The 21,742-nt window shown below is 41.8% G+C and overlaps 4 protein-coding genes across 4 annotated transcripts; 3 read left to right on the plus strand and 1 right to left on the minus strand.

Annotated features, from left to right (window-relative positions):
• Positions 1 to 4,586, plus strand: LOC102721705 (protein NDL1-like). Its single transcript, XM_006647017.3, has 11 exons — positions 1 to 320; positions 2,497 to 2,596; positions 2,695 to 2,792; positions 2,914 to 3,002; positions 3,092 to 3,152; positions 3,234 to 3,320; positions 3,389 to 3,466; positions 3,558 to 3,614; positions 3,709 to 3,764; positions 3,851 to 3,986; positions 4,075 to 4,586. Exons 1-11 carry the CDS (start codon positions 258 to 260, stop codon positions 4,294 to 4,296), a joined length of 1,047 nt encoding a protein of 348 aa, XP_006647080.1. The 5' UTR covers positions 1 to 257; the 3' UTR covers positions 4,297 to 4,586.
• Positions 4,587 to 7,608: 3,022 nt separating this feature from the next.
• Positions 7,609 to 10,066, plus strand: LOC102721986 (pentatricopeptide repeat-containing protein At3g06430, chloroplastic). The gene is made up of 3 exons (XM_040520908.1): positions 7,609 to 9,466; positions 9,669 to 9,743; positions 9,829 to 10,066. Exon 1 carries the CDS (start codon positions 7,654 to 7,656, stop codon positions 9,148 to 9,150), a length of 1,497 nt encoding a protein of 498 aa, XP_040376842.1. The 5' UTR covers positions 7,609 to 7,653; the 3' UTR covers positions 9,151 to 9,466; positions 9,669 to 9,743; positions 9,829 to 10,066.
• A 3,122-nt stretch (positions 10,067 to 13,188) lies between these two features.
• LOC121053455 (SKP1-like protein 4) lies at positions 13,189 to 13,746 on the plus strand. Its single transcript, XM_040520384.1, has one exon. The coding sequence runs from the start codon at positions 13,189 to 13,191 to the stop codon at positions 13,744 to 13,746; it is 558 nt and encodes a 185-aa protein (XP_040376318.1).
• Positions 13,747 to 15,485: 1,739 nt separating this feature from the next.
• On the minus strand, positions 15,486 to 16,820 carry LOC121053456 (probable F-box protein At4g22030). The gene has a single exon (XM_040520385.1). The coding sequence runs from the start codon at positions 16,818 to 16,820 to the stop codon at positions 15,486 to 15,488; it is 1,335 nt and encodes a 444-aa protein (XP_040376319.1).
• Between the last annotated feature and the right edge of the window lie 4,922 nt (positions 16,821 to 21,742).

Genomic DNA, 21,742 nt, shown 5'->3' on the forward strand with positions numbered 1-21,742 from the left:
CAAGCGAAGGAAAGGAAGAAGACGACGACGACGACGGCGAAGACGAGAGAGAGAGAGCTGGTGGTGCTTCGTTTATAAGCGACGCCAAGACTACAGGCGAGGAAGCAGGGGTGGGTGGAGAGAGAGAGAGAAAGAGAGAGATTGGGAGGACATTTATAGGAGGAGGAGGAAGAGAGAGGGAGGGAGGGAGGGAGCAGGCGAGGCGCACGTGCGGCGTCGAGGAGGCGTCGGCGCGGCGCGGCGGGGCAGGGGGGTGGATGGGGGACTCCGGCGGCTCCGTCGTGTCGATCGACGTCGAGCGCATCTCCTTCGGCGGCAAAGTCCGTGCTGTTTCTCTCGCCGTGCTCGTTCTGTTTCTTTTGTGGCATTGGGGGGAGGTTCTTGGCCGCCGAGAAAGACGCGAACTTTGGCGGCGCTTGCGCCCGTGTCTGCGGGAGATTCCGTTGGATTTCGTGGTTGTTGCATTGCTGCTGTTGCTGCTGCTCCTAGTCGTTCGTCGGTTCTTGATTTCTTCTCGCGTTTTGATTTGCCCCCCCCCCCCTCCTGTTTCGCCTACTATGGAGGAGTCCAAATTTCTTCCCCCCAAAAAAGGGAGCTGTTTTATGCCGCGTATTTCTCGCTGCCAATCTGCGATTCTGCATGCTGCATTCCTCCGTCACCTGCTCAAAGCAAACCTTAGCCGTGTTAGTAGCTGCATGATGGCGAATCTCTCGCCGCCGCCGCGTCGTCGTCGGCGTCTCATGGCGTCGTCTTCAGCCTACGTATGCCAAGAAATTCCACCTGCAGGAGTGCAGCCTGCTGCTGTTCTTCCCTGTCTCGCGTAGAAAATCAAGCTAATTTAGCCCTCGTCAGTCGCCTGCGTATGCGCTTAAGTTTTGCAATTTTTGGCGCAGAGGGAGTCGGGGTTGGATGGACTGCCCCTTGCGTGCTGCTTGCTTCGTTGTCCTAACCACCGCTTTTGTTGCAGCGATTGTTTCTTTAATTGCTCAGTTCTTTCTTTGCTTGGATGGGTTTCTTGGCCATAAATTTCCACCTGTTACTAGTAATCTAGTATTTAGTGGGCGAATTCCTTTTCGTCCGTGTGTACGGGAAAATTTACAATTGCAAAATTAGGTTTGTTTGTATTTTTATGTTATGGCTACTGATTATCTGCTCTGTAGAATCTTCTTCCCTGGTTGACCGTGGACTAGTGTTTGAGTAAGCTGGTAAAAAATATTTGAGTGTAGTTTACAGGTCCCTTTCATGTGAATTTTCTCTAGTTTTTACTAATAGGATGCTTGTGATGTGGCTCCAAAACCATTCCTCTTTACAGAATAACCACTCTTCCTGTGTTAGAGAAAAGTGTACTAGTAGTAATTTGTGTTTGTCACTGGCCTTTTGCTTCTGTGATGGTGAAGGGATCGCTTGTGGTTCGTATTATGTTGTGTAGTACTTGCCTTTGTCCTACAAGAGATGGTTGTGGAATCATAGCTTTAGTTCCACTCATCATAATGAAACTAATTGTTATATATTCCCCCTTTCTTTTGTTAGCATCTTGTCAGCTTTTAGTATAATATGCAGAAAACAAAGATCCTTCCATCATCAAGTCATCCCCTTTGCGTCATTTTGGAGAAATTCTTTCCTTCAAGCGTCAGGGGAGGACTGCCACCTTTTCTCACCTGATGAAAAAAAAATAGTAGGAGATAAATCTCTTGCTTGACCAGGTTTAAAGGACCGTTTCTCTTTGTATGGGTGTTTCTGGGTGTACCACGCTGGCTGCTGACAACTTAGTTGTAGTATGGTCACAGGAAGCGCATGAATGCTTAGTTGTTAAGCATTCTGTAGATGCAGATATATATTTACTTTGATTGGAACAGTTATGTTATACTCGTTTGTATAAACTTTGTGGGACTTAAACATTGTCATAGTGTTTCCACTTGAGTGCTGCCATATGGTGCGTTCGCTTATCTCGAATAATAGTTGATTTTGGTATAGTCTAGATTGAAATGTCGTCCATTGATTTTCCTCCTTTTATACTGTTTGTGTTTTAACCTTATAGGGTTGTCGAACTGAAAGCTATATCGATTTGAAGGGTTAGCTTGATTCTAATTAGAATATTCATCTAGCTCAGGATGTAGACATGTTGGTGGTTTCTCTAGTCCTCTGGATTCCATACCTATCCTCTGGATTCCATGCCTATCTATTTTGGACAGACAAGGCTAATTTGGCATATCTATCTTGTATTCTAGTTAGGATTGAGTTTCATGATGATGCTTCGCGTTAAGAGTAATACTTTGTTCTTAGCTGATTTGTGGCACACTTTTAAACTTCTCATATCCACAGAACATTTTATGTGGCTGCAAAATATGGACTTTCTGTTATATAAATTCATGGAGCTTCAGCAGATGCATCCCTGCCACTGTAGATTCTTTTATGTGCAAAAATATTTTTTTCTGTTAGATGCTATTTTGATAATTAAAAATGTTCTCATTGTTTTCCACCCTCTTGTTTCCTCAGGAACATCATATACATACAAATCATGGACCCGTATCTGTTGCAGTGTATGGTGACCATGACAAGCCTGCTCTTGTTACTTATCCAGATATTGCTTTAAATCGTAAGTACCACACAATAGTTTAAAGTGCAGAAGTGTTCTCTGCAAATTTTTATTCCAGCAATCCAACATATATTAACCTCTCTGGTTCTACTGTTCAGATATGTCCTGCTTCCAAGGATTGCTCTTCTGCCCTGAAGTTGCTTCATTGCTGCTTCACAATTTTTGCATTTACCATATCAGCCCCCCAGGACATGAGGTCACTATTATGCATTCTCTTAGCGTCAAAATCTGCATTTCTCATAAATTTGACAAACTATGTATCCACATTCTATGTTCTCATTATTGCCGTTTTATGCTCTAATTTGAGAATAATGCAGTTGGGGGCAGCTCCAATTTCGCCAAGTGCTCCTATACCATCTGTTGATGATTTGGCTGATCAGGTTGCAGATGTTCTCGATTTCTTTGGGTAATACTGAAAACTAATAACTATCAAGTAGCCATACCCAGTTTTCATGTGTAATTTTTTTGTTCTCTGATCAAATTTTCTCTTTCCAGGTTAGGTTCTGTTATGTGCTTAGGTGTCACTGCGGGTGCTTACATTCTTACTCTCTTCGCAGTAAGTGTTTCTTCTTACCAGTATTTTATCTACTGCTTTTTAATCAAAACTTATTATTGAATTATGGGTTCTTTGTTGCAGGCGAAGTATAGGGATCGTGTACTAGGTCTTATTCTTGTTTCTCCCCTATGTAAAGCTCCCACTTGGACTGAGTGGTTCTATAATAAGGTAGCTAATTGGTAAATAATCTACCAAGTTAATTTCAAAATAGGGTTGTACTTATAAATTCTTTTTAGGTGGCATCCAATTTGTTATATTACTATGGGATGTGTGGGGTGGTGGTGGAGGGCTTACTGCAGCGGTACTTCAGCAAGGTATCTAAAATTCGTTTCGTTTATTCCAGTTTCCATGACATTTCCTTTGCTACACTTGTGCCTTTTCTTATTGTATCCTCTTAACTCTTAGGAAGTGCGGGGGTGCTCTGATTTACCTGAATCTGACATAGTGCAGGCTTGTAGAAGTGTAAGTACCACCTTTTTTTTTCTTTCCTTTCTTGATTATTTACTCGGCTGTTCTTTAGATCTAAATGTTAACTCTCTTTATATACATTCTCTAGTTGCTAGATCAACGGCAGAGCATGAACGTGTGGCGGTTCGTACAGACAATGAATGAGTATGTACACATTCTGCATTTCTCATTTCAATAACCGCAACTTCTGCAGCACTGAGTTTAGTAACAAAGCTGGCAATGATTTACAGGAGATATGATTTGACAGAAGACCTGAAGCAGCTTCAGTGTAGGACCCTGATTTTTGTTGGTGAGTACTCTCAGTTCCACACAGAGGCTGTTCACATGACATCAAAGCTCGACAGGAGATACTGTGCTCTAGTTGAGGTAAAATTCACTAACGTAATTACCTCAAGTTTTTTAATAAAATTTAGAAGTTTGATTTGATAATCACCTACTTTGTCATCTGTTCCAGGTCCAAGCATGTGGGTCGCTCGTAACGGAGGAGCAACCGCACGCTATGCTTATACCGATGGAGTACTTCTTCATGGGTTATGGCCTGTACAGACCGAGCCAGTTGGACTGTAGCCCGCGAAGCCCCCTCAGCCCATTCTGTATATCGGCTGAACTCCTGTCGCCTGAGAGCATGGGAGTAAAACTAAAGCCAATCAAGACGAGAGTTAGGCTTGAAGTGTAGCATACAGGTAAATAAGGGTGGTGTGGTGGGTGCTGCTTAGGGCTGACATGGTGTGAGTATAGGCTAACCCGTTGGTCAGATTATCGAGTTATGATTTTTTTTGGTGGTAAAATGAGATAATTTTTATACTGTCAATCTGTCATGTAGATAGGAAATGCTAGGTTGGTCAGGTCTGATGAGGGTGGGAGATTGTATTCCATTGATTTGTAGCCATAAACCTGTAAACTGTTACACATTGTTTATCAAAGCAAAGGAAAATAATAGCAGAAGGGTCAGCTGTTGGTAATCAATCATTAGATGTGCACATTGCTGTCTCTTGTGCTGCCGGTTGCCTGTGCTGAAGGAAAGAATGTTCTTGTGAGCTGGACTTGTGGAACCAAAATTCCCATTCATTCATTGTATAGTTTTGTGCCATTATTCTAGATGAAGCCTTCTTATTTTATTGTTTGCTTCAGAGGCACGTTGTTGCCTTATTCTGTGATGTTGGTTAAAATGTTATGCATTAAAATGTGACCTGGATATATGCAATTTCTGTGATGTTGGTTAGTGGAGTGTTTGGATTTGGCATCTGCAGACAGGTAACCACTTGGATTGGATTGGAAGTTTCGAACACTGTCAGGCTGATATGTCCTTTTGTAAGAATATATACTCAATTATTGAATTGGTTGTTGGTGGATTTTTTTGCAAAAAACAAATTAAGTGGCATGTGGGCATCTTTGTTAAATTTGACAGCATATGATGTTTTTGTTCTTCCAGAGATGTTGAATGCGGATACAGAATTGTGCTCAATCAGATTCTGCAAACATTCCTGGACTGGAACCTTGTGCTTCATGCAAACATTGAACAGTATTATATTGCAGGAGGTTTGATTTATAAAGTGCAGAGAGTTTTCCAGAGCTTTAGAAGGCTTGATTTAGAACTGTTACCCTCATGGTTTGGGCCCAAAGATTGTTATGATGGTGTGGTAATTGTGCATAAATATAATCTGTTGCAAGCCTTCAAATGACACAGCTCTTGTAACCACCTGATAATATGCCTTTAATTGTTTCTGTTGTCAGTTCCTTTCGCTCATAACTTTAGTCTTAGTGATGTTACATCAGCAGTTCTTGATTTTTGGCTTCATATTAGGTCCTGTTTAGTTCTCAAAAACTTTTTTCAAAAACATCATATTAAATCTTTGGACACCTAAATAAAGCATTAAATATACATGAACATTAAAACTAATTATACAGTTATGATGATTGAATCTTTTGAGCCTAATTAGGACATGATTAACCATAAGTGCTATAGTAACTAACATGTGCTAATGACGGATTAATTAGACTTAAAAGATTCGTCTCGTGGTTTACAGGCGAAATCTAAAATTTGTTTTTTTAGTGTCCAAAAACTTCTTTCGACATCCAGTCAAACGTTCGATGTGATGTATTTGCCAAAATACTTTGGCAACTAAACGTTGCGTTAGTAGTAGTGGCCTCATTCACATGGTTTCAAAAGTTTTATAGGAGGCTCTGTAGTTTGTTTGTTGGTTGTTGCTACCGTCATTATCATATTTCTGTCTCCATGCACGTTTTTTCTGTCTGGTGATCGACCTCCGGATATTTGGTAGGGTCATTTTGTTGTTCTTCCAGAGTTTCACAGATACAGGGACGGTCGTTTGGTTTTTTAAGGAAAAAAACTAAACGACATATTTGCAAGCGAAAAATAATTTGTATATAAAGCTTTTATATATGTTATTAGCGATCTAAAAATCAAGACTGAAAAATAAACTTTAAATTTAAAGTTGAAATTTTAAGATTTAATTTATATACATAAGCAGACACGAAAAGATAAGAGCGATATTAGTTTACTAATAATCAGGTGTCTCTTTAAGCGTGTGTTAGACGTACTAATGGATGTGTACACCTTCGTTTTTTTTTGTGTAATATAAAAAAATTGAAAGATTAATTTGAACCATATGGGACGTGAGATAAATTGATACCTTGATGAAAACTTAAGGACCAAATTGCCTACCATCTCTCTAGTTCAATGTTTTTTAGGTGTGCCTCCTGTCCATTGATACCTCGACAGATAGGCCTTATCTACGTGGCAGTACACGTGTAGTAGGCAACCCACTGCATGGTGAATGACTCATGTAGCATTCAATTATGTTTCTACTAGCAAATAACTATCTTCAGCTACCCTACCATCATGAAAGGGGACAAAAGGAACTGTGCAAAGGAAGAGCTTGCTTATGGCGCACTACTATATCGATTATGATCTTTGTTAATAATTAATTGATCTATCTTCCCATTTTGGATGTGTGATGATTATTGTTTGAGGTTTGAGATTTGTCTACATGAAAAAAGGCATTACAATGGTATACAACAATCTAATTCAGCTACACCAGCTAATGCACATTTGGGAAAAAAAAAGCATACATCAGGTTGCATGAATTTCCCACATTATACTGGTATCACAATCCATTTTTGCTGCAATTTTGTCATCCTTTTGTAATCAATCATGTCATCCATGTCCACTAATAATGTGGAACATGGATCCTACTGGCAATCTTAGCTTTTAGTTTTTACATATACTTATAAGCAAAAATATAAAATTTTAACCTTAAATTTAAACTAGATTTTGGGGTTTTTTAATCATAATTTATTTTTTAGTCTTGGATTTTAGATCGCTAAGAACACGTATATAAATTTTTTATTCATAAAATATTTTTTATTTGTAAATATATCGTTTGATTTTTTCATCAATGAGCCAAACAATCACCCTCGGGTCTCTGAACGAGGGACTTATTAGTGAATGTTTTTTCCGATGTCTAAAGGAAAATGCTTTAATTTTGCTTTTAAAGGAACTAATAATTTATAGAGATTCTAAACTATAAAAAAACACATTTATCCATTCTTCTATCCACTCCTCTCACCGTAAGTCATGTGGCATGTCATGTGTAATAACAGTATGATCTATCTTCTCAATCCACTCTCTACCTCTACCTCTAGAGACGACCGTGTGCACATCTCTACTCTAAATTATTTAGAGTTAGAATTGGGTTAAACCAGTTACAACGCACAGACATAGTGCTGCGCTTGAAAAAAAAGACGAGATACTAATTATATGATTTGGGCCACTGGATGCGGGGTATTTAAATTTTTGCCACTAATTATATCATAGACAGCGAGTCACAAATCTGTTTTGATTACTAATAGGAAAAAGTTAAATTCCCGCTAGATGCAGATGAACTGGGCCTAAACTGCTCTTCCTGCACATCCGGCCCAAGCCCAACAACGCGTACATTATCTTCTCTAACTCTCGCCTCCCTCCGCCGCGCATCCTCATCGCTGACGCCGACTCCAGCCACCCCCATCCATGGCGCTCGCCGCCGCCGCCGCCACCTTCCGCCCTCGCCTCGCCGTCACCGCCTCCGACACCACGGACACCCGCCGCCGCCACTGGAAGGCCGGCGAGTTCCCCTTCCCCACCTCCTCCCCCGACGCGCCCCGCCGCCGCACCAGCAAGCCCGCACCGGAGGAAGAGCGGGATAGCAGCGGCAGCAGAGGCGGGCGCAAACACTGGAAGGCAGGCGAGTTCCCCGCCACGACGCCCGACGGCGAACCCAGCCGGCGCCGGAGGACACCCATCAAGAACGTCAAGAAGCGGCTGGACGCCCGCGCGGACGCCAAGGCGTGGGCCTGCACCGTCACCGAGGCCCTCGCCGACCGCATCGCCGCCAAGAATTGGCAAGAAGCTCTTCAGGTGTTCGAGATGCTCAAGGAGCAGCCTTTCTACCATCCCAAGGAGGGCACCTTCATGAAGCTCCTGCTGCTGCTGGGCAGGTCGGGCCAGCCATCCCGCGCACGCAGCCTCTTCGAAGAAATGCTGAGCCAAGGATGCAACCCCACGCCGGAGCTCTACACGGCCCTGATCGCCGCCTACTGCAGGAACGGCCTCCTCGACGACGCCTTCCGCCTTCTCGACGACATGAAGGCCTCCCCGCTCTGCCAGCCTGATGTCTATACCTACAGCACCATCATCAAGGCCTGCGTCGACGACTCGCGATTTGACATGGTTGATGCTTTGTATAGAGAGATGGCCGACCGCGGCATCGCGCCCAACACCGTCACGCAGAACATTGTTCTTAGTGGGTATGGCAGGGCCGGGAGGTTGGATGACATGGAGAAAGTACTCTCCGCGATGCTCGAAAGCAGAACTAGCAAGCCGGATGTCTGGACTATGAACATTATCTTGAGCCTGTTTGGTAACAGGGGTCAGGTTGAATTGATGGAGAAGTGGTATGAGAAATTCCGAGGCTATGGGATCGAGCCGGAGACTCGGACACTCAACATTCTCATTGGTGCATATGGGAAGAAGCGGATGTATGACAAGATGTCTGCAGTGATGGAGTACATGCGCAAGCTAGCGTTTCCATGGACAACCGCGACATTCAACAACGTGATCGAGGCATTCGCTGAGTCAGCCGATGCAAAAAACATGGAGCACACATTTAACCAGATGCGTGCAGAGGGAATGAAGCCAGATACCAAGACCTTCTGTTGTCTCATAAACGGGTTTAGCAACGCTGGTCTTTTTCATAAGGTGGTCGGCATGGTTAAGCTGGCTGAGAGGCTTGATGTGCCAATGGACACATCTTTCCATAATGCTGTTCTTGCGGCATGCGCAAAAGCAGATGATTTGATGGAGATGGAGAGGGTCTTCAGGCACATGAAGCAAATACAATGTGTCCCAGATGCTACAACATACTCCGTCTTGGTGGAGGCTTATCGGAAAGAAGGAATGACTGACAAGATCTATGGTTTGCAACAGGAGAACCCAAGTTTGGTTCCAACTGACCTTGTCCATGTGTAGCAACAGACCTTAAGTGGCATGATGATAAGTATTTATTTTTCAGCGAGCACCAAGCCTCAGTTTGTTTCTCATGATTAACTGTTTTGCTAGCTGTAAAAATGTAAACATGAGATGCTCATTTTGGGTGTTTGGTGCTGTGGAGTGTCTCCAGGAGAAAGATAGATCTGAGTTAGCACTTAATCAGGGAGACAAAGTTGCTCAAGGCCGGAAATAGGGAAATTCTCGTTCAGAGAACAGGATTATTGGAAGCTAGGAAGAAGCATCTTCAGACTTCCGGTGTTATATAATTGCTGTACCCTCACATCACATCTTATGTGTGAGAATCTGTCTCCTGATTAATAAATTTCCCCTTTTCCAGTGATTTTTGTAATGAATTTCCGTTTCACTTGCAAACATAAAAGAATAGGAAGTAGAAACACACATGCCTCCTGTTCCTCTACAACAAAAGGAAACAGAGGAAGAGGAACTTACCTTGAAATATGTTGTGACCTGAATCACATTTATATGTACATGCACAGGCAGCAAACGCTGCAAAACCAATCCCAAATATCCAGCTCATGATCGAGGAAGGTGACAGTTCAAGAATTATCCAGGTTATGCCTTTTCCTTTTGATGTTGCCCTTATCTATTTTCTTATTTACCCATAATATATCATTGAATGGTATTTTGTTGTCACAGGACGACATCATTAAGACAATCAACATGCATCCCAATGCTGGCTAGATGTCTGCATAGAGTTCAAACTTTGCAAACTATACTGTAAATAACAGCACCCTCCTGTTGTTGTTAGTATTGCATACATCTAAACATTTATCTAGCTTTTATTTAGCGGCCTCAAAATAATCCCCCTATTTTGTTCAAAAATAATAATAAATATTCATCTTGTAAAAATTGCGCAATTTAAACATATCCTTGAAGTGAAGCTAACACCTCATTGTGTGCTAAACAATATTCCTACCAAAACTTATGTAAGATCGCTGATGCTTCCAAGGGAGTTTAATGCCAGGTCTGCATGGTCACACTGTAGCACAATTGGGACCATACTTGGTAAGTTCAATCAGTAACTCAATGTTTGACCTGTACCGGTTCTAATTGCTTAATGGTAACTTTTTCCACCAAACCATGGGAAATGCTGACTTTTTTTAGCAGATCAGGTAAACTATGCACAGCACCTTAAAATTTCAATTCCATGAGGGTTTATGATGCAAGATACTAAAGTTTGACCATGGCAAGGTCACTATGGCTCGTGTTCGGCGTTTGGTGCTGTGGAGAGTCTCCAGGAGACCAGGATCATTTCTTTATTCATTTCAGCATGGTCAATGAGTATGAATGGCAAGCCTGTTCTCATGGTGAAGGCTTCTAAATTCTAACAGGTCTTGTTGGTCCTGTTCTTACATAACTAGGCCATTGTTTTTATTCCTTATAGAACATTTTGGTTGCTGTTATGCTATCATGGCATGGCGCCACTTTGTTCAAAACGGTGTGTTACGGATGAGGTATTGTCCTTTTTCTACATGCTATCACATGAACATTTCTGCATGATGCAGCAGCAATCCTATTTTTGTGAATAGTTTACCTGGGCTCCTACAATAAATTTTCACCTCGATATACTTAGAAAGTGCTGAATTGTTTCATTGTTTGCAGTGTTATCCAGGATGCAAACCTGCTTATCCTACACCAGCGTAGAATTGCAGCTGGAAAAAATGCATTGCAGTGTCAACTTATACAGAGTAAGCTCCGGTCCACATGACATCATGGCAGATGTCTACCAAAATGGCCCTGTCGAAGTTGTTTTCACCGTTTATGAGGTACCATGTACTTCATTTTTTATTTTTTTTCCATGCTGTACTTTCACCAAATTTTTAAATGAAGGTTAGCATAAGTCAGAATTGACTGTAGTCTGGTGGGGATTGGGGTTTGTATTCATAGCCATAAGCCCATAAACCTGTAAATTATTACACATTGTTTATCAAAGCGAAGGAAAATAATAGCACAAGGGTGAGCTGTTGGTACTTGGTAGTCATTAGATGTGCACATTGCTGTCTGTTTTGCTGCAGGTTGCCTATGCTGAAGGAAAGAACGTTCTTGTGAGCTGAACTTGTGAACCTAAATCCCTATTCATTGTATAGTTTTGGGTGCCATTATTCTGATGAAACCATTTTATTTTATTGTGCCCTTCAGTGACACGTTTGTTGTCGTATTTTCCATGCAAGATGAATAGACGATGCATTGTCAAGAAAGGATATGTCCATTAAAATGTGACCTGCATATATCCAAAAAGCTCCAATTTCTGTGGTGTTGGTTCCTTGAGGTTTTGGTTTTGGCATCTGCAGACCAGGTACCATATGGATTACATTGGAAATTTCGAACACTCTGAGGCTGATATATATCTTGTTCTAAGCATAAATACTCAATTATTAAATTAAGTGATTGATTGTTGGCAGGCATCTTTGTCAAATTAGTCAACATATAACGTTTTTCCAGCGTTGTTGAATGAGGACTTGGGATTTTTGCTTGACCAGATTCTGAAATTGGGCCCTATTTATAATGTGTCTCTAACTCATACCTGGAAGGCCGGAATCGTGTGCTTCATGGAAACATTAAACAGCGTAATCTTTTGCAGGATGGTCATGGCCATTGCCAACACGATTTTGGGGCCAAAGTAGGATGATATGATGGCGTGCTCAGCACAGATAATCTGTATGCCAACGCTTCAAATGACAGTCTTAACCTTTGGAGCCACCGAGCCAACAATACAACCAAAGCAAAAGATCATTCAGCGGGCTCAACAGTTCTTATAAGTTTCTCTAAATCTTCATGTTTTAAGCTTAAGTGTCTTGTTTCTCTATTTCTTTCTTCTTTCTTTCCATTTTGTACAGCCCCCGCAACTGTAAATTCACCTCTACTCCCCCTCCCCCTCTCCTCCCTGTAACACTCATTTCAATCAATGAAATGGCTACAAGGTAGAGTTGCCTCTACCTTCTTATGTCGAAAAAAAACAACCTGATGATACGGCTTTAATGGTTTCTGTTGTATGTTCTTTTCCATCATAACTTTAGTCTTGGTGATGTTATATCAGCAGCTTCACTCTCTCTACAAAGCCAAGTTATTTACTTGACCGTGGGCTCATGATTTTAGAAGATGTGAGAGGCTGCTGATTGTTACTACCATTGTCACACTTCTTGCTCCATGTACATTTGTATTTTGGTGATGGAACTCCAAGATTTGGTAGTGCCGTTTTGTTGGGGCGATTGTCTGGTTGTTTCATAGAATATTTGCAAAAAAAAAAACTAAATAAAAATTTTATATGCGTATTCTTAGCGATTTAAAAGCCAAGACTAAAAAAATTAACTTCGGTTGCAAATTAGGGCTGAAAATTTAAAGTTTGACTTATAAGCATATGCATAAGGAAAAAGATGGAGGTGAAAGTTATTTTTAACTTTAAATTTGGAGTCGATTTTAAAGTTTTTTCATCGTAGTTTATTTTTTAACTTTAGATTTTAGATCGATACGAACATGCATATAAAATTTTTATTCACAAAATATTTTCCATTTTATATGTTGTTTGACATTTTTTTTAAAAAAAATAACCCACTTATAATAGAATAAAGAGTGATCCCATTTATTTGAATTTGACGAGTTGGCGAGATGGTAGGTGGGAGATCCACCGCCGCAACAATTCTGGTATAGACTATGAGATGCATCGGGTGCACAGGCCCACTAACTTCAGTGAAAGAAGGCCCATCTGGAGCCCAAAAAGCCTCTTTGGCCGGTCACCGAATCCTACTCAAACTAATCCGAAATTCCGAATCCTACTCAGACTAATCCGAAATTCCGAATCGTACTCAAACTAATCCGAAATTCCGAATCGTACTCAAACTAATCCGAAATTCCGAATCCTACTCACATTCCGAATCCTTCCCATATATATTTCGACGTCCGCCGCGACGTCGCACAGAAGAGAAGAGGAGAGAAGACAAGGCCTCCCAAGAATCTGATCGACCAACTCGACCGTCTCGGCGACACAGATCGATCGCGATGTCGGCGACGGAGGCTAGCGGCGGCGGCGGCGGCGTCATCAGGACGGTGACGCTCCGCGGCTACGACGGCGCGCGGGTGCGGGCGCCGGCGGGGACCATGGCGGCGGCGTCGGCCACGGCGAAGGCGAGGCTCGACGAGGCGGCCCGCCGCGCCGGCGCCGGCGTGCTCCCCGGCGACGTCCTGATCAACGTCCCCGACGTCGACCGCCCCGTCCTCGCGCGCGTCGCCGACTACTGCGACCGCCACTACGGCGGGGGCGACGCCTTCAACGCGCCGGCCGGGTACGGGTTCGACGACCCGCTGCAGGTGTTCGACGACGAACTGATGGCCGGCGCCGGGGTCGACACGCTGGTGGACCTCCTCCGCGCCGCCACGTTCCTCCGCGTCGCGAAGCTGGTCGACCTGGCGGCGCGCGAGGTGGCCCGGCGCATGCGGGGCAAGACGGTGGAGGAGACCCGCGCCTTGTTCGGGATCAGGAGCGATTACACCAAGCAAGAAGTGGAGGATATCCGGAACGAGATATCTTGGGCATTTTATACATGCCACGACGACTGAAGATCTTTCAAGATTTTTTTCGTCCTAGTGTCAAATTAATGCTCCCTCACTCCCTCTGTTTTAGTATATTGTAAAATATTTTGGCTATTATTAGTTTCATCTATTAATATATATATATATATATATATATATTTACATTCATTAACATACATATAAATTTAGACAATACTAGAAAGTTACCTATTAATATATATTATTTTTATATATACCTACATTTATTAACATTTATATAAATGTACACCATGTTAGAACGTTTTACCATCAAAAACGGATGTAGTATTAGTAATTTCCCCGTTAAAAAAGGGATAATATACATTAATGTCATATTGCACTCAGTCAATTTTCTCCAAAATTGGACACACACATATATATATATATATATATATATATATATATATATATATATATATATATGTTTTTGTGATTATATTTGGAGTAAGCATTATACTTAGGCTGTGTTTGGCGTTGGGAAAAAGAGACTAGTTATCCGGCGCGTAAAATATAGTAATAGATTAGTACACGATTAATTAATTATTAATTATAAAAAATGTATAATAGATTAGTATGATTTTTAAAAATAACTATCCTATTGAAAATTTTCGCAAAAATATACCGTTTAACAGTTTGGAAAGCGTGCGCGCGAGGAACTGAGGGGTCTGGATAAGAAATGGAGGCACCCGAACACAGCCTTAGTTGATTTTCTTCGAAACGGGATGCTTTTGGATATATTTGGAGTAGTTATCATGATACAGATGTCCATAGTACACTTATAATTACAATGTCGTAAACATCTCTCGCAAACACAAGTGGTAAGTATTTGCTCCCATGCTAAAGGGGTGTTTAGATGGGACTAAAGCTTTTTAGTCCCTGTCACATCGGATGTTTGGACATGTATTATAAATATTAAACATATACTATTAATAAAACCTATTTATAATCTTGGACTAATTCGTGAGATGAACCGATTAAGCCTAATTAATCCATAATTAGCCTAAGTGATGCTACGGTAAAAATACGCTAATTATGAATTAATTTAAAATTTGTCACGCGAATTAGCTGTCACTTAATAGTTAGTTTTATAACTAGTTTACATTTAATACTCTAAATTCATCGAATATAACAAGGACTAAAGTTTAGTCTTAGAAACAAACCCCACCTAAGTGGCTAAGTTGAATACTCAACAAGACCTAACCAACGGAGGTGAGTCGAAATTAATATCCAAATTCGGTCCATGAGATCATAGGAGAGGTCAGAGAAGGCCACATTTGGATTTCTGCGTACGTAATCAGACCAAGTTGTGTGCTTCATTCGGTTTCATGTTTGAAATCTAATTAATTTGGATGAACCCATGCATGCCACATTAGTTTTGTCATATTTTCAATAGCTGATAAACTATTGCCATGTCACAGTATCAACTATATTACGCAGAAACGGTCCCTGAATTTACTAAGATCAAGGATTTAGCATAGTGTATATTGTGAGAACACATTCATGCCATACGATGTGCATATCTTTGATCTAATCGAAAGAAATGATAATACATAAGATGAAAGGAGAATTTAAATTTGTTTAAGAGGTCAAAAAAACCAAAGAAACTGTTATATATGCCTATACATAAACCTTGGTGATTTTTAGTTGCTAATTACATGTACAGAACAATTAAGGATGCTAATCTGCACAGATCAACACTATACTACTGTAAAGCTAATTAGGAGTAATTAATTGACTAGAGTCAACGTCTAGACCAACTTCCCGGCAAAGTCCTTGATATCGCCGTCCTTGACGGCCGGCGACGCCATCACCCTGAACTGCTTCAGCTCCGACGGGCTCCGGCCGAGCTGCAGCGCCACCTTCGTCTCGAACACCTCGCCGTTCTCCCGCCGCTCGACGTCGCCCTCCTCGAGGTTCGCCTCGATGTCCTCCCGGATCTTCCGGTAGACGCCAGCCACGTTGCGGCACAGCTCGAACAGCATGCCCACCTGCCACCCGTGCTCCACGGTGTTCACCGCCGCCGCCAGCACGCCGCCGAGGACGGCCGCGCCGGACGCCCACGCGCCGGCCTCGCCGGCGCCGATGAACGCGGCTGCGAGCGCGGCCGTGCCGGCCAGCGCCGGGCCGGCCACGGCGAGGTGCTTGTTGAGGGCGAGCACCATCTTGCCGACCGACACGTACTCGTTCTCGTCCTTGGCCTTGATCACCCGGAGGATGCCGCGCATCTCTTCCTCCAGTTCTTGGGTCCAGCCGTTGCCGGCCGTGGCGGCTCTCCGGCCGGCGCCATTAGCTGCCTTTGACGACGACGACGACGACGGCGACGTGTTGTTGATCGGGGCGCGTTGCTGCTTCTTGATCGGCCACCACCGGGTGGGCTCGACGGCCTTGGGGAACTTGTCGAGCATGACGGGGAGGAGGGGCAGCGGGTAGGCGGCGTCGAGCGCGAGCATCCTGTCCATGGCGTCCTGGACCTCGGCCTTGGTCGGCGGCGCGAGCTCGAGCGCGGCGCGGACGTCGCGCTCCAGCTGCCTCCACAGCCTGGTGGCGTTGCGCTGCTCCTCGGCGAGCTGCGACGGCTGGATCTTGTTGACGGCGGCCATGGTGACCGCGGCGGTGGCGAGGAGCACCCCCGCGGAGGCCTTGAGCGCCACCACCCCCGGCGCGGCGGGCGCGAGCGCCGCCATGACAGACGCCGCGAGCAGGAGGGAGTTGTTGGAGTGGAGCAGCAGGTGGTTCCAGTTGTCCCGCTGCCTCCCGATGATGTCGTGCATGTCCGCCCGGTCCGCCGCCGCGTCCGCGACGGCCCGGAGCTTCTCCACCTCGCACCCAACGTCGATCATCTGCTGCTGCGCCGTCGCCGACCGCCCGCTGGTCGCCACGGCGCCGCCTTCGTCGTCCACGAGCCTGAGCTCGTCCACCAGCTGCCGCCGCCGGTCCGCCGCCGTACACGTAGCAGTAGCCGCACCGACGCCGAAGCTCCCCCTCAGGCTCGCCACCGTGCACCACCTCCTCCTCCGCATCTGTCTCGCCGGCGGCGGGAGCACGACGCCCCCGCCGGCCAGCGACCGCACGAGACTCTCCATCCCCTCACAGTACACGCAGCTAGCTACCTGCACACCCAAGCTCCGGCTCCAACCACCTCCGTCCAAATCAATGGCGCGCTATAGCTTTCTTGTGGAGTGACGAGTGATGAGATGAATGGCGTATGATATCATTATTATCGTATGGTTGTGGCTGGCTATATAGCAGGCGAGGGGAGAGAGAGACAGTTGCTTGCTGACGAGGGCGAACAATGGCGATGAGGAGGAGGGATTGAAGCGGTCCATGGGAGGGGGTGGATCGAGGAAGAAGAAGAGGGTTCAGGTACAGTATGTAGCAGCGAATTGAAGCTGAAGGGATTCGATTGAAACGGAAGCGGTCAAGGCGGGCAATGGATCGATTCAACTTGGCTTGACCAAGACCACCATAATACCACTGGTTCAAACCAAACCACTCTCGCACTTGTATTTGATTTTGTGGTGGAGGAAGCATAAAAAAAAATCAAGTCTCAAAATTGTTATATTGGGAGCTGTCTCAAAATAATTATTTCCCAACTTCAACGGTGCTCCTATTTTTTATCGAATGGAGTGATCAAGAACACCAAAATGGATTTAAAATCTGATATTTTTGGATCATTATTTGAAGTAAGGTAAAATTGAGAGTGGGTATTGGGTACGGTTGGAGATCGATTCATATATTAATTTCCTAAAAATAATTTTTGTTGCATATGTTGAGCATTATTGGAGATATTTAGATAAGGTTGTTTTTATTATTTATTTGGGGTTCAAAAAAGATTCTCCTGGTACGTAAAATGAAGCAGTGGATTAGCGTAACATTTATTTAATATTAACTACAAAAAACTTGAGATATAGCACCATAATTCTTGAAGTAACTTTTCTATAGAAAAGTTTTATAAAAATACATTGTTATGCATATGCATGAAAAAGAATAAAAGTTTTTGTTGAAAACAACTGCCGCCGATGCTATCAACCTAAGAGAAAATTTTGTGTGTACATGTGCTATAGTGTTCTTTTCTGCTAGAAGTAAGCACTCATTTTTTTTCTGATTATCGATTATGGATTATCAGGAGTATCCTTTCTAACCAAGTAAATGGTGCGTTAAAAGATTTTAATATAAAACTTTTTTCCTCTAATATTTCTAAAATAAACATTTAGCTTTATATAGTTAATTAACTCATTATAGCCCTAAATAACTATTACAAGATTATATATAGAATCTAAAAATCCCACGAGAAAAAAAAAACAGGACCTACGATATACTACTCGCTTTGCTTCCATTTATTTGTCATAACTGATCGGTAATTTTGATTTTTGACCACCGATAACTTTTGAATTATTAGATTTTGTTTAATGGAGATTGTATGGTTATATTTAATGGGGTTGATGTTTGGGTATATTTGCTAATAAAAAATAATTTATGAATAAAACTTTCATATACGTATTCTTAGCGATCTAAAAGCTGAGCCTAGAAAATAAACTCCATCGAAAAACCCTAAAATTTGAAAATTTAAATTTTGGCTTATAAACATAACTAGAAGCTAAAATGGAAGGGGTGAATATGTAACATGCTTTCATTTTATACTTTCAAATAATTAATGTAAATTACAAGTGACCAATGTTTTAAATAAATAGTGCCCGATGACAAATATTTAGGAATGGATAAGAGTACGGAACTATTCGAGGATTGACTAACTCCATGAATGAGTCGCCAATAAGATTTGAGAACGACCGGGCAACTCTCATGGTCAAGATGGATTCTGTTATTTATGATTCAAAATCGACTGTTGTACAGTGGTCCGTGGTGTAAAAAATGACGCATTTACTTCTTTTTTTATGCATTTCTGGATCGAAAGTTAACTAAAAATATTTTTCATGGAAAATTTGGTCATGTTTAGCTTGTGAAAAGAAAATTTTTAGATGTCATGTTGGACGTTTGACTGAATAAATGTTAGAAGAGTTTTCGAACATGAATGAAAAAATGAATTTCATAGCTCGTCTGAAAACCGCGAGACGAATCTTTTGAGCCTAATTAATCCGAAGAGAGAATAATTCTTACAGAGTAGCTAGAGAAGAGAGGGGTTAGTTAACTAGCTACTCCATAATACTACTAATCGTGTCAAATTTTGACTGATTCTACCAAATATTCTAAGCTCTTGATATGAAGGCTTGGAACATATATTTTCAAACAAACTTTAATTAAACTTGTTAATTTTGCCATCGGTCCCCTGCTCTCCAAGCAATTCTAGCTTGCTTATAAGTCAGAACTGCAAAGTAGACTTTGTACAATACATGCGTAGATATTTTACGCTCAAGGGAAAAGTTGCAACCATCATTTTTCTTTTAAGTTGACCATCAATACACTCCGTATTATTCATATATGCGGAACTAGTGGCATCCTGCCCCCGTTTAGTTTTCATTTTTTTTTCCAAAACCATCGTACCGAATCTTTTGACATCTAAATAGAGTGTTAAATATAGATGAAAAAAAAATAAATGCACAGTTAGGGGGTAAATCGTGAGACGAATCTTTTGAGCCTAATTAGCCCATGATTAGCCATAAGTGCTACAGTAACCAACATGTGCTAATGACGGATTATTTAGGCTCAAAAGATTCGTCTCGCAGTTTCTAGGCTAGCCGTGAAATTCGTTTTTTTATTCGTGTCCGAAAACCCCTTCCGATATCCGGTCAAATATTTGATGTGACACTTCTCCCAAAAATTTTCTCCATCTAAACACCACCTTACTTTAGGCTCATGGAGTCCCTTTTGAGTATCCACTAAAATTTTCTATAAAAAGAGTGGCTAAAGTTCCATCTAAATATCGAAGAAAAGTATTTTTAGCCCTCTTCTATTTTTTTTTGTGAATCCGTCTCCAGTAACAAGTGTTTGAAATTTTATCTAAAAGTATAATATATCATTCTAGGATAGTACTTGCCTCATCAATTTTATCTCGATCAAATTTTTTACATCCTACTCTCGGCCGCCCTCCTATATAAAAAATGCTAGAACACTTTCTACGCACCGCTTCATATTTCTGCTAAATAATTCAGAAATGCTTATATTCATCGACAGAAGTATCGATTGACCAGTAATTAGTCAGCACCTAAGAACATGATGATACACTTAACACCAATCAAATGGTCTCCTAGTTAGCTACCAAGTTGAGGTACTATACATATGGATGAGATTTGATTAATTGATTCTAGGTTCATATTCATGCCCTGAAGAATAGTCCACCTTTTAGGCATCAATTCATGGGTGGAGATGCATGAATTAATTGTTTCAGTTAGCTGCAAAACCTGCAAGTTGATCCTTCTGATTAAGTACTCTGACAATTTAAGTACAGTAGCAAGTGGTAATGTACTAATCAATCTGCAGCCACATGCCGTGTCTTCGTTTGGACGACGACGCTTCTAAACCCTTGGACACACGGCGGCAACTAATGCATGTATGCACTCTGCTTGGGGCTTATTTAGTTCTTGAAAATTTTGGTTAGGTGTCACATCGAATATTTGATCGGATATCAAAAGACTATTTCGACGATTAATTAAGAAACCAATTACATAGGGTGTCAGAAACCATGAGACAAATTTTGTAGCCTAATTAATCTATCATTAGCACATGTGAGTTAGGCTAATTATGGACTAATTAGACTCAAAAGTTCGTCTTGCAAATTCCTTCAAACCTATGTAATTAGTTATTTTTTAACTATATTTAATGCTCTATACATGTGTCCAAAGATTCGAAGTAACGGGTGAACGCGAATTTTTTTTAGGAACTAAACAGGTCGTTAATTTGGCGAGAATTTGTGACTGGCAGACGAGACCTTTGTCCTCGAACCAATGGAAACGTTTTGGAGCACACGAATTTACATCTAATTTGATCGTGTTTTAACCTCTTTTTTGTGTGTGGAGGGTTCCCGGCCCACATCTATATTCATTTTGCCACAAACTTGAGTTAAACTGCAAGGCCAGTATATACTACCAGTATCTAGCTTGTGCATGCATTTAGTTCTAGCTATACTACAACATTTGAGTGAGTCAGCTAAAAGCATAATCATCAGTTCAATTTCCGTTTTAATAGATGGTATCATTGACTCTTGACATATGTTTGATTATTTATTTTATTTAAAAATTTATGTAAACATAAAAAAATGTAAGCTTGTTTAAAATACATTAGTGATAAACCAAGTCACAATAAGTTAGCAACCGAGCGTCCGAGCCTATGGATAGAGGGAAGCGAATTAATCATCACTCGGTTAACTAATTTAAATTTTTTAGGTTCGATTAATTTGGTCAGAATTCTGGCTAGAAAACAAATTCGAGGCAGCTATCCATTTCTAGGGATTAAGCAGTTAACCAGTAGTAGTTGGCAAAGACTCGATTTGAATATTGTCGAACAAGCTCATATTTAAATTAACATACCGCTCCATTTCACATTATAAAACTTTCTGATATTAACCAGATTCATCGAGGGATTAATTTGGTATAGTTACTGCTATTAATCAATATATTGAGCAGTTGGCACAAAGCGGTTGACATCCAACTGGCAAATTAATATATATTCAGGCAATGCAAGGTGCGAAAAGTGGTTGACATTGCAAACGAGATCCCAGTATGATCACTTGGAGTGCTTCTTGGGCTGCGTTCGGTACGGATTGATAAGTTAACTTATCCTCGGCACGAAAAACATAGTAATAGATTAATATATGATTAATTAATTATTAATTATTAAAAGAAATATAAAATATATTAATATGATTTTTTAAAACAACTTTCATATAGAAAATTTTTACAAAAAATATATCGTTTAGCAGTCTGGGAAGCGTGCTCGCGGAAAATAAGGGAGAAAAATTAACTAGCAGCATCTGCCGAACGCGGCCTTGGTCACACTGCTTTTCTAGCTGAAGTCAATGGAGGCAGACAGTATGCAGCTGGCAATGGCAGGC

The sequence above is a fragment of the Oryza brachyantha genome, chromosome 2 (assembly GCF_000231095.2).
Source record: "Oryza brachyantha chromosome 2, ObraRS2, whole genome shotgun sequence".
In the NCBI taxonomy this organism is placed as follows: domain Eukaryota; kingdom Viridiplantae; phylum Streptophyta; class Magnoliopsida; order Poales; family Poaceae; genus Oryza; species Oryza brachyantha.